At 41.2% G+C, this 13,043-nt stretch overlaps 1 protein-coding gene across 2 annotated transcripts in view; it reads right to left on the bottom strand.

Annotated features, from left to right (window-relative positions):
- Positions 1-13,043, bottom strand: part of NPC1 (NPC intracellular cholesterol transporter 1) — a 53,686-nt gene that overhangs the window by 8,030 nt on the left and 32,613 nt on the right. Inside the window, exons 14-24 of one of the 2 annotated variants that reach the window (XM_066626422.1) lie at positions 12,284-12,398; positions 9,391-9,518; positions 9,154-9,294; positions 8,621-8,710; positions 8,266-8,453; positions 6,984-7,099; positions 5,556-5,685; positions 3,750-3,950; positions 2,750-2,981; positions 710-823; positions 316-478 (exon numbers count right to left, since the gene is read on the bottom strand). In XM_066626422.1, the coding sequence (XP_066482519.1) occupies positions 316-478; positions 710-823; positions 2,750-2,981; positions 3,750-3,950; positions 5,556-5,685; positions 6,984-7,099; positions 8,266-8,453; positions 8,621-8,710; positions 9,154-9,294; positions 9,391-9,518; positions 12,284-12,398 (1,618 nt within the window). The other variant, XM_066626423.1, reaches the window with a different exon arrangement.

The following is a 13,043-nucleotide window of genomic DNA, read 5'->3' as shown; positions in this document are numbered from 1 at the left end:
TAATGAATGAAAGCGCAAACAAAGTAGACTGCTGCATCACTGTTTAAAATTTGTATACCTTCTTTTCAGGCAATCAGAGCAGTGAGCAACAGACCTAATGGGAAAAGGAGTTCCACAGTCTAGGCATAGCTATGGAAGAGGTTCAGTTTCAGCTACAACAAATACAACTTGCTTGTGCATCTTACCAATGTTCAAAGCAATTTTGCATCATTATGGTAAACAACTTGATAAGGCTACAACTCTATGCACATGTAGCTGGGAACAAATCCTTTTGAAAGTCATTTTTCCCCCCATCCATAGAAAGTAGGATCTTACCTATGTAACTAAGTAGAACAGGAAGAAATATTAATCCATGAGTTGCTCCAAGTAGCACCATGGCTAGATACATCCTGAAGTAGAAAATCTGGAAGATCTGGGATTTGGAAAAGGCAAGCACCACTATTCCTCCAAATTTTGTGAGTGTAATGCCACTGAAAACCTGGTAAAAAATTAAACACGTGTTTATACAAAACCAAAACATGTAGCAAGAGACATTTATCACGTATTCACTCTGGAAATTGGTACTGTCCTTTTATTCTAAAATATTTAGCTTTTATTCTATTCAATTAGATCACTTCATACATGGTTTTAAGTACATACAAGAAAGAAGTGGGGGGCTAACAGGGGCAACACACCAGAAAGTCTACATTGTCAAAATAGGCTTACTTACAGAACTTCCCATGTGAGACAGTGCTTCTTCTGCTCTTTCTCTTCTTGTCGCTTTTGTACTAACTGTGAATGCTCTTGTGACATGGCTACAGAACTCAACAGAGATGCCACAGCTCTGCAAGATAGCACAGGCAATAATTCATTGCCACAGATTATTACAGCATTCATATAGGTATAAAGCAAATATATTGCAAAACTGTGCATACTTGGAAGCACAGTCTACCAACATTGTCATAGATTACTTTATGAACCACAGATAAAATACTGTCAAGGAACATAAATCTAACTCCTTCATCTTAAATATATTTTCCCCTTGAGGACAGGAGAGGCCACAAGCTGGAGAAGAGGCTCTCTTCCATGACCAGGAAAGTACACTTTGACAAGCAAGCAGGCAGGCTAGAAGAGAGAGTGAACATTAACATGAAGTTCACTATCTCTTCTCACCAGCCTGCTTGCTTGTCTATTATAGCAAAAGCCATTTCACACAACTGTTATGAACATAAACAAAAGGTAATGGGGCCACAGTGAGGCATAGAGAGGGTTCCCCCTTATCTGTGGTGTCCAGTATCCATGGGGGAGCAGGGATGTATCCACATATATCAGAGGACACATTTAAGGGCTTTTCACATACCCCTGTATCAGCAGAAATTAGTATCTGTGGGGGGGCTGGAACAGACCCCCATGAATACCAAGGGCCCACTGTATTGCCTTTCCTATGCTCAAGGCGTTGTACATTTAAAAACATTGTACATTATGAAGAATAAAAATTTTAAAAACAATTCTGGGTTAAACAATATGAATAAAATATAAATAACAAGTTTAAGAGGCCTACTAATCTTAAGATTGCTACATAATACTGTGTTGCAGTTACAGTGCAATACTAAAGTTTCTGCAAAACTTTTTTCAACAGTCTACTAGGTCTCCAGACCTTCAGCATCAATTGCAATGTTCTTACTGACTCTAGCACAGGGGTGCTCAATAGGTGGATCGCGATCTACCAGTAGATTGTGAGGCAAAATGAGTAGATCGCAGAGTGCCGACCCCCCCTTTCAGGTGCCTCTGGAAGGAAACGCCGGGAGTAAGGCCCATTGTACTCAATGGGGCTTACTCCCAGGTAAGTGTGGCTAGGATTGCAGCCTCACAGCCTAATCCTAGGCATGTCTACTCAGGAGTAAGTCCTGTTATACTCAGTGGGGCTCAAGGTACACCAACATACATTGTACACATAAATGTTATATGTTATGATGGCGCGAACATTGTAAAAAAAACTCTGGTAGATCTCCGGGCCTTGCTGGGTTTCAAAGTAGCTCTCGAGCCAAAAAAGTGTGAGCACCCCTGCTCTAGCATTTCCTGAAAATACTGTCATCTAGCTATACAGGTTGAGTATCATTATTCTCGAGGGTTCCGTTCCCAAGACTCACTTGGCTGGCAAAAAACGCACTAAAGCAAATCAATTTAAACAAAGTCTTTTTGCTCCTGTGATTTACAAACAGCTTTGCTGACCTTTTAAAATGCACATAGAGGCAATCAGTCTCTCTCCAGGCACTTAGACTTTACTAGGAGGCAGCAATCCCTCCTTTCACCCCAGCAAGGGGGAAAGAATGAGTAATAATCACTGCCATTTAGCCTTCTTTCACATACTCCTCGAAGGGAGGAGTGAGAGAATGATTGATGGATTGTCAGCCTGCTGCCCTCCAATAGCCTTAAAGAGGCTATTGTTTAACAACTGTTTTCCTTTAAAGGGTACTGAGATAGAAAAATCTGTGGATTCCCCCTCCCTGAAAAATATAATAATTAGGATAATTAGATTAGACCGGTAATCCCTTGCATGACTGTCTCCCTACAATAGTAAAAAGCAGTTTTTAAAACAGTGATTTTAAAGGGATGCATTTTCCCCTTCTCTAGGGATCAGCACATTCCTTCTCATTTGCAGCGGCCATTCGTGTTGAGTCAAATCCATGTATAACAAGGTTGGACCTGTACATCCTATTTGTTTCAAAGAGTTGGAGTGTAGATAAAATTGAAGGTACAGACAGCTTACCATGACAAGGTTGACCAATGAAACGGCATTCAAGCTGATCCCCCAAAGCCACATCACTCCAAACATATTTACTAGAATCATAGCAATGGTGAGGGAAACAAGAATGGCAGCCCACAGTTCAAAGCCAAGCAGCACCATTGTTACTAGGAAGATCGCTCCAAGTGAAACTCCAAGGTTAAGGATGGCGTCATGGACAATTGTCAGATATTGTTCGTAAAAGACGTAGAATATACTAATAAGAGAATACAAAAGAATTAGTATTGCTAACAAATGAAAATATTCAGCATTTTGAGTACCTGGCTCTTTTTTATATTCATAAAGGATGCCTTCATTCCTTCCATTAGTTGGATAGCCTCCAATACCAGTTCCAGGTTTTTCCAAGGAGGTGGGCAAGAAGTCTTCAAAAACTTTTACAGTCACCAGCAGTAGGAATAAGACAGCAGCCATGATCCAGAGGAAAACAACAGTTACTAGGTATTTCTGGGTGCTTTTACCCACTTAATTTGCATGTGCTCATCTAGAAGCAGTTGGGGAAGCAAAATTCTGAACAAACTTATGCCTCACATACACCAGTCTCTCTCTTCATGTGCATCAGTATCATTAGCCGTATTTCAACTCCCCTGATTTAGCATGCTTTGGAGACCTTCATCATATGAATGTCCAGAACTGTTGTAATGCAGTAGCATGGTTTAGTTACCCATGTCATACTCAGATGTGCAGCTTTGTTTAAGATGATTAGGTTAAGGGTAACTATGAGGGTAGATACTGGTTTCTACAAGAAGCAAAAACTTCTCAGCTGTGGCTTTGGAGCTGCAGAATGCCCTTCCCTTGAAAATTATTTATGTCCCTCTTTTAAACTATTTTCAGTCTGAACTTCCTTGGGAACATTCTTTGTTTAAAAGGTGATATTTAAATACTGGAAAGGAAGAAATCCACAGTGTTAGGAATTCTAAACACTCATAGGGAAGGGGATAAAAGATGCAATCTGTAGTTCATATACCTGTAAGGAAACACATAGTAGTTCTTTTCTTTGGCCCCTATGGTTTCAGTAATGTTGTCTGCTATCATCCGTGCTTTCTTCATTGCATCTATGAAATCTGTCGAGTTTTTTAATACTGTGTGGTAAGTCATGAAATAAGTAGCTCCAATGTCAGAGTTGTTGTTTATAAAATTAACTGCAGAGCTGTATGCTGCATGCCCCCTGTAAAGAAAAGCAAAATAAGCATTCAGATATAGTAACTGAAAGGGAGGGGAACTTGACTCAGGTGACTCAAGTATGAGTCGCAAAAACATGTTTTTCTGCTGACTTGTGCAGACTCAAGTCACCTATATGGATGACTCGACACTCAGTCTCCACATATGCAGACTGAAATTACAAGTTCTGGCCAGGAGGCAGGGAAGGGTTAATGTTTTGCTTTTGCATCCAGTGGGAGGGGAGGTGAGAGCAGGCTCTCTTGTCCATCTCTGAAGAAACTCTGAAGAAACTCTGATTTTTTTATTTGGATGAGGTAAGGCAGAAAGAGGAGCCCAAGGGGGTTCTTGCCTTAGAATTGGCCAAAGAAGCCCAGGGAGGGGGAGAAAGGAGGGGGGAAGCCGGGGGGGGGAGAGGCAGTTTGTAGCGATCATGCTTTCCAACCGCATAGTTCCTGTGAGCTCGCTCCATTGTGACTTGGGAGGAGGAAGCCTCACTGAACTGGCACAAATGGGACTTCTGAGTGGAGCTGCAAAGGATTGGGTCATACCAGTAAGCCTCCCAGTTGCTGCACATGACCCTCCTTCCTCTTGCCGCTTCTGGGACTCAAATCTTTTTGCACTGCCAAAATGCTCTGGGTGACTCAGAAAGACTGTCTGTTAGGACTCATTTAAGTTGAGTCATGGGGGTAGACACGTGGCTCGACTCGAGTCAAGCTGCACTGAATTTGTCCATCCCTGATAACTGGATTGGATACCAGGTTCTTTCAATACAAAAAAAAAAGTAATACTGAAGACCTGAACTAGTCCCTACAAATCTTTGTTGATGCTACAATATTGCCAGAAAATGCCTCAAGACCATTTCCTAGACTGAATACACCAAGTATGTTTCAATGAAAAAGCTTTTATAAATTTACTGTTCCAGCTATATGAAGGGAAGCTGGCATTCTGCCATTCAAGTTCTTGTTTAATTTTTAGAGATGAAAGATAAAATGGAACAACAGGGACAACGGAAATGTAAAAGGTTGGAAGATGTTCTTGAGAGTTGGCACCCTTCAGTCTCGGAAGACTATGGTATTGCGCTCTGAATGGTGGTTCTGGAACAGAGTGTCCTCTCCAGTGCACGAAGCCTGGGTAAAGTAGATATGGAGGACAGACTGTTACCCATGCAGCAAATCCCCCCTCTCCACGTCACTGAAATGTTCCAATGGAAAGGCAGAAGCCAATACGGTTGGTTCCAGCGGTGTCGCAGGAGTTGCCAGAATGTGACTGTGTTCAGCCATGAACTACCTCAGGGACTCCGGCTCCAGATTTTGCCTAGAGGTTGGCTCCTGAAACCTTTTCCATAACTGGATGTAGCCACAAGACAGTGGAGGTTTTGGATCAGAGTTTTCCTTCTCTCAGAGTCCCACCTACCCGGTGGCTGTTTAGTCGCCTCTTACAACAAGTACAGCCAAACTGAGGGCCTATTCTTATCCCCAGCCCCCAGAGGTTCTGCAAAATGCCCAGACCACCACAATCCATGTTAGAATGCCTGCAATATTTGTCAGTACAAAGACGTTTACTTTTAAGGAAAATGTATCAAATTTAACAGATCTAGTCGAGAAATACATACCCTTTGCCACATTTTGGATTAGGATTGTCAGAGAGGAACATTGGGAGAAATTTCATGAAGTCTTCACCCTGTGGTCTCCGCTTTCCTTCCTGAGTCAGTGGCCGGCAACGCACGCAGGATGGGTCTACAACTGAGTCAACATTTTATGTATAGTTAAAACCTTTTTCTGCATTGTAAAAAAGCTGCTTGTTTCAGTTACAATACTCATAGTCCAATACCCAAGAGATGGCCAAGATGCTTCCCAAAGAGCCCCAGAGTTCTATGCCCAAAAAACCATGCACCTACAAACATGTAGCATGCTTACAAAGCCATTTCATCTCCAAAGCAACAGTTACAGAGTTTTAAGAGTTTATACACTAAATCCATAAACAATCTGCAATAGAAATAAGCATGGTCCAAAGTTAGAAAACAAATGCTGTACAAGACAGTCTGCCCAAACCACTTGAAATTGAAACTTTTCCCCATTATGAACAGGCTGTTCTGAACCATTTGCTGCCTTCCCACCTCACCCCTTTAAAAACCAACCACCACCACATTCCTGAAAAACAGGCAAAATTCTACCCAAGATGAGGGGTAGCTAACACTGCAGTATTCATTTAGATGGCATTCAAAGCAGAGGAGCTACATACAAATAAGAGAAATGGGGCAAGTGTCCTGAGGAAAGAGGAATACTATAAAAGAGGTTTCCTTAGCTTAGAGGAAAGGGAAAGGGTTAGTTTTTCAGAAATGCAAGATTAATCTGTAGCACATAGTTGTTGAATGGCATTCTAAAACAAGGCACATCACAGAAGGCCAAAGACTAAAAACCGCTGATCTAGAAAGGTTACAGTCACATTGTGTTCTTGTTAAAGCTAGCCAAGTCTCCGCCTGCTTGAGAATCAATCCTGTACAAGGTATGGTCTCTTCCCTTTATCATGTTCCAAGTAACTGCACCTTCTGTGTTTAATGCAGGAATAAGAGGACAATCCAGAATTCACTCAACTGCACAGTATTCCTAAAATAAAACTAGCTAGCTTAATTTATGTTTTATTATCAAATTGTTATTACTGGAACAGCAAGCATCCCAATGCTCAAAGGCAGATTTAAAATTGTTACATAGCCATATCTGAAATACACAGACACATTAGTATACAACCAAGTCTCTTTCAGAAACCTCTCAGCCAGATACTCCTTTGACACATAAGCTGATCATACAGTGAGGAATTTCTGGTTCTCTCTTCTGACTTGGGGGGAATGTGGAGCCCTATCCTTGGAAGAAAGTTGTCTCTAACTGCAGCAATACTGCCAGTTACTGAATTCAAAACCAGGAATTTCCAGTTCCACTCCCTGCCTGTCTCATAAGCAGGAAATACAAGCTGGGACAAGACTCTGGCAACAAAGCAAGTTCACACAGTATTTTCTGGGAGCATACAAGCCAGTCTGCAGTACCTGAAGCATTGCAGAACTGTCCAGTTGTGTTATAGATTCTGCAACAGGATGACTGTGGTTTAACCCAGTCGAAGTAGTCATCAATCCAAGAAGAAGGAGCATAACCAATTCTTGTGCTAGAATAAGAGATGGGGCATCTTTTAACAAACATCACACATTCAAAAAGCTATTTTCTCCATAAATGTTATGTAAGGAGCATTATCTCGTTTTCCTGAAGGAGCAACTGTTTTTTTTCTAGTCTGGAAATAGAAGTACCATATTCTATATTTAGTCTCATTAGCACATTTTTGCCTGGCCCCCAGGTGTACACATACAACACAATGAATCTTTTTACATGTGGGGCCTCTGTACCCACGGGGGAGTTGTTCTCAGACCACCACCACCACCCCCCCCCCACAGATTGCAAATACTCAAATCCACTGTTTTTGGCCCCTCAAACCCTCCAAAGGTGACCAGAGCTATGCTCTGGTCGCCTCCAGAGGGCTTTCTGAAGTCCGCAGAGGCCCCATGCGTCCACCCGTGGCCTCTGCAGGCTTCAGAAAGGCCTCCAGTTGCCTTCGGAGGGTTCAGATTGGCCAAGTCTGACTCAATGTGGATCCAGGGGACCCACGTTGAGCCAGATCCGTGAACAGAAAATTCACAGATAAGTTGGCTTAACCTGTATAGCAATGTGCAACCATAATGTGAAATATTTGTACTTCATGAGCATTTAACAGGCCTTTGATTATTATGGATGGAGGCATATTTAATGAGATGTAACCACAGGTTCTTACACAGAAGAAAGTACCTTCCATGGAGCTGTATTTTTATTCTGCCATGTGGGGTGCATTTTAGAAATAATTAACTTACAGTGACATCTTATAATTATTCTGTCCTCTAATTCGACTTATAGTGTTTTTACACTTATATCCTGCCTTTCTTCCATCACGAATTCTTGGCAGCATACTTAATATGGGCACTGACCAGAGCCAGACATGCTGAGTTTCAGAAAGGTTGCAGTTCCCTAAAAACCATACCAAGCCCAATGTGTAGAAGCAACATCTAATCTAACTTGTCTTTTATAATGCTAATTTAGCAGACACTGTACATGTTTAACCCCAGATACTTCTAAAACAGAAAAATGCACCCATTCAGAATGAATAGGAATTGTACCCCAAAATCGCTTCATGAACTGTAACTCAAAATCTGGAAGCTAGATTTCTAAACAAGAACATCTTTCTATCCTTGCAGAAATTTGTTGCTTGCTAGAAAGACTGAATGTAGAAAAACTGAAACTACTTACTAGCTGCTGATCTGTGCTGCTTCAAAAACTTGCTGCACTAGGGAGTTGTTGTCACACCCCATTCCACCACACACTGAGTTCTGCCCATCCAAAGTCGTATAGTTGTGATCTTTTAACACAAAGTATACTGGAGGACCTGCATGCAGATATTTACTGAGAGAGTCGAAGTAATCCATCACATAGGAGTCCTTGGGTAAAAAAAAAGTCTTAATCACCTCTACAACTTCTTGATCTCTGTAAGTACTGCCATCTCTACCCCATACACACATACACCATTTTTTAGTCATGACAGAATTATAGTTCTAGTACTAATCCATTTCTGTCTGAAAAGCAAGGGAGTAATGCTGTCACTTACATCTGGCATTGATAGTCTCTGGTCCAGGCCAATTTCAACTTTATTGACAACTGCTATATTGAATGACAGCACACCCACAAATAGAGAAATCTGAATAGGAAAGAAAATACTGAATTAATTCACAGAAACTGTTTTTATTTAAACCTTCAAAAGGACTATGAACCAATAATAAGGAAAATAAAGTTGAGCCTCCAACATATTAAGTATTAAATTCTAGAATATGAGTAACATCCTTCTGTATTGGCCTGTGGTGGAACCAACAATGAAGTTTTCATATGCAGTTAAATATCTCAATGAAATTTAAGCATAACAAGTTTACTGAGCAGCACTGACTCAGGCTACAGAGTAACTGCCATTCTGAAAAATCTAATCTAGGAAGAAGGGAGTTTGCCTAAAATTGAAAATTCACTGAAGATTAGTGATCAGGGCAAATTGTTGCCTTTAAACAAAGTATTGTTAGTATGTGTGTCGGCTTTTTTCCTATACACAAGAAAATATTTTAAATCCATCTCAAAACATAAGAGTGTACATACCACAATTGCTCTCATCCAATCCTTAAGAAGAAATGGAGAATATATATTTTTGAAGAACAGAAATAAGATACTTTCAGAGTGCTGAACACTACTAATTTCTTCACCCCCTTTGATACAACACAAGATATCATATCGATTTTTCTGGAAAACAAAATCCAGCCAAAATGCCAAAGTCAATATGGTACCAAAAGTAGTTATAATGCAAAATAATAAAGAAGTGTATTATAGTAACCTTACCTCTTGACGTTTAGTATCTAGACCTAAGAGACTGACAAAGCAGGTAATTTGAAGAAGAAAGTCAATTAATACCGCTACAGCAGCAAAGAGGGAGAACGTACGAACAGCAGGCATAGTAGATAGAGTCCCTAAAGGAGTAAGAAAGAAGTATCATCACAACAACTCTCATTGCACAGCAAGCTAAGGACAATTTGCACCAAACTCTGAATATCAGCTAATATAAAATATAGGGATGGCAGAAGGATGCCCTAGTATTGCAGGAAGCTTGTATACAAATCGAGAAATTTGTATCTTCTAGAAAAAAAATATTTCAAGTTTAAACTAAAGCCATAGCTTCAAACATACCCTTCAATCACTACAGTAGCCTTTTTTAGACTTCTGAAATAAGGAAATGGCTACAGCATCAGATACAATCACTCCTGAGCATTTTCTTCCCAGGCCAGAGCCAACATAGCTCTCCAGTTTCCCAGTAAGAAGCTCGCTATGAAGTGGGTGGGAGGACTGGAGCGAAGTTGGCAAAGACTCGCAATGAATACAGCTGAGCTAAAACCTATTTTAGGGACTACTTTGTGGCAACAATGGCAGCAAGGTGTATTTCTGTGCCAACGCTGCATTTGTAGAGAGCAGGCCAGCAGAGCTCTTTTGAGTAGTGAGGTGCTCAGTGCATCCAAAGCCAAGTGGAGCAATGGAGAATCTCTCAAAGACATGGTATGATCAATCTACAGGGCACTCTGCAGATAAAAGTGCTTGCATCTGCGTGACTTGGATGCCTCAGATTGTTCCAGCTGAGGTGCTCTTGGAGTCTGCTTGTTCCATACTCTTGGATTCTTTTCAGCTTGAACAGCCCAGTAATATGGATCTCATCCTTGGCAGCACAAGCTGTCCACTTGCATGTTCAACCTTTGCCCAACCTAGCTTATAAGATCTGCCAGAAGGGTAATGTTTGAGTGGGCAGGGAGAGTAATGAATTCATCTGTTGCAGAGTGAGCTAAACAACAAGTCTGAAGTCAGCAATGATGCACTATCTGCTGAAAAAACCCTCCGGTAACTAACTGTGGCCACAATCCTAACCAAGTTTCCAGCACTGACATAAGAACAATGCAACTCCGAGGTAAGAGAACAAACATTGCCTTATCTTGAAGAGACCTCCATGACTACGCCCCCAACTGCAGGATAACCCACTGGCACAGCTATGCCAGTGCTGGAAAGTTTGTTAGGATTGCACCCTGTACCAGCTGGTCTCCAAACTTTCATTTCTGGGCAAAGTAATTGAGTCATGTGTCAGCTTGGCTCCAGGAGTTCCAGACAAAGATGGTTCTCTTGTCCCTTTTCCAATTTGGTTTTGGGACACAAACAGCTTTCGCTACACTGGGTGATCATCTATACCAGGAATAAAACTGGAGAAGTACACTTCTTCAGTTCTGCTGGAACTTCTAAAGAGGCATTCAATATCATCTACCATGATATTCTTTGGGGTCCTCTTGCTAAGATGGGTATTGGTTCACTGCTTTACAACAACTACTCTTTCCTGGAATCCATCCAGGAAAGATCCCAAAACCTGATACTAGAAAACTTCTGCTCTATGCTGTGGCCTTTTGCAAGGTTCTGTCCTATCCTCCATGCTCCTAACAACTGCACGGAACTGCTGGAGCAGAACTTGGATCTGGTGTAAAATATCATCACTATACTGATGGCACCTGATTGTGTCTCTCACTACCATACTCTGCAGGAGTAAGCTGTGGAGGTCCTGAACCAGTGAGTGGCTGGATGTGAGCAAACAAACTAAAATTAAATCTGGAAAAGAAAGGATTCCTGGCCAGGAGACCTGCTGATTTGGCAACAGCCTCCCCATCTGTTCTAGGTGGAATAGCACTCCCCTTGAAGAATGTGCCTAGCTTGGGACTGCTCCTGGATGCCCAGGCAGTGACTGCAGCTGAGGGTGCTTTCTGATGCACCAGCTATACTCATTTCTTTCTCAGATTAGGTTTTATTTCCCATTCCTTGATTACCTCTCGTCTGGATTACAGCAATACACTCTATATGGGACTGCTCTTGAAGGCCTTCAGAACCTTTAACTCATGAAAATGCAGCCATGAGAGTTTTAACCAGGGCAGGATATTCCAGTTATATCTTGCTTGCTATTTGGGCTGCACTGGTTCCAGTTTGCTTCCAGGCATGATTCAGTGTGCTGACCATTACCTTTAAAGTCCTAAATAGCTTGGGATCACATTATCCAACTGACTGCTTCTCCCTTATGAATATGGTCTTGTTCAGAACCTTTTGGGTGGCTGGGCCCCTTCTCTCCTATGGCCCTCTCTCCTATGGTCTGGAGACCCTTGAAGTGAAGCTAGTTTTTGTATTTTCTGTTTTGTTATCACATTAACACTTTTTGGGCACAAGCCTAACCAACTTTCCAGCGCCGACATAAGGGCAATGCAACTCTGAGGTAAGGGAACAAATGTTGCCTTACCCTGAGGAGGCCTCCGTAACTGCCCCCCAACTGCAAGATGCAGCACATGCCCCACTGGCACAGCTATGCCAGTGCTGGAAAGTTGGTTAGGATTGCACCCTCAATGCTATAAGCCACCTTGAATATTGTAGAAAAAACTGGGACAAAAATTGTTTAAAATAAATATGATGTTCTCAGAATTGAGCATCCTATCCAAAATTGTATTAGGGAACATGGCAATACATTATATTTCAATTCTGTGGAAGATCTCCCCACTGGAATACCATCTTCAAATGGTTAGAAATAATCCCTTGGTAAAATGAACCAATATTTTATTTAAGCAAAACATGCATTTGTATCACAATGACATTCTCAATCTGAACACTGCAAACAAAGAAGTGGCAAAGAACACAAAACCTCAAATGCATAAGCAAGAATGCTTACCCAAGAAAAAAGCCACTGTTTCAGAGAACGATGAGAGGAACATGCTAGGAGCCACATCTCCAAGGATTCGACCCATCTGCTTATCTAGAGTTTCACCTTGAAGTCGTTCATCTCTCTGAAAGTGCAGTTCATGGGTTAGGAATCTGATCTAGATGAGGATCTCCTCAATTTGATGCAAAAATCTTTATTCAGGGCATTTAAAAGCAGAAAAGAAGTCAAGGGTGTTAAGCCCCCTCTAAAACACTGCTGCCATTAATTCTATATACCTGCATCACAAGTGCAGCTTGGAGAAATACTTTTCTACTCTAATCTTGAAGAAGCAACTTTCCGTTCTCTCTCACAAGTTTTGAGATTTCCCAGAGAAAGATAAAATAAAAAATAAGTAAAATCACTGAAATTACAGTCATCCTGTTCAGTACTGTCTACACTACAGAGGCTCAAGGACTACTCAGTCTAAGCTAACAGTTATTAGCATTATTATGGAATATGATTGTACCATGATTCTCATTTGTCCCTTTTCCTAGTCCCTTTGCTGATGCATTTGACTATAAACCATTATTACAAGATTACCTGTGAACTCTTTTCCAGAGTACTAAGAATTCTTAATACTGTATTAATAAATGCATCTTGTTTAGATTGAGTGCCTTTTTGTGACCAGGAACTATTTATTTAGCTATATAAACTGCTTTGTGAACTTTTTTACAGAGATTAATTCGAATTAAAGAGCTGTATCAAGCTATTCCATTCTGACATAGAAGCT

The sequence above is a fragment of the Tiliqua scincoides genome, chromosome 4, assembly GCF_035046505.1.
Source record: "Tiliqua scincoides isolate rTilSci1 chromosome 4, rTilSci1.hap2, whole genome shotgun sequence".
Classification (NCBI taxonomy): domain Eukaryota; kingdom Metazoa; phylum Chordata; class Lepidosauria; order Squamata; family Scincidae; genus Tiliqua; species Tiliqua scincoides.
The sequence above is the reverse complement of the archived record's forward strand: the minus strand, read 5'-3'. Positions and strand labels throughout refer to the sequence as shown.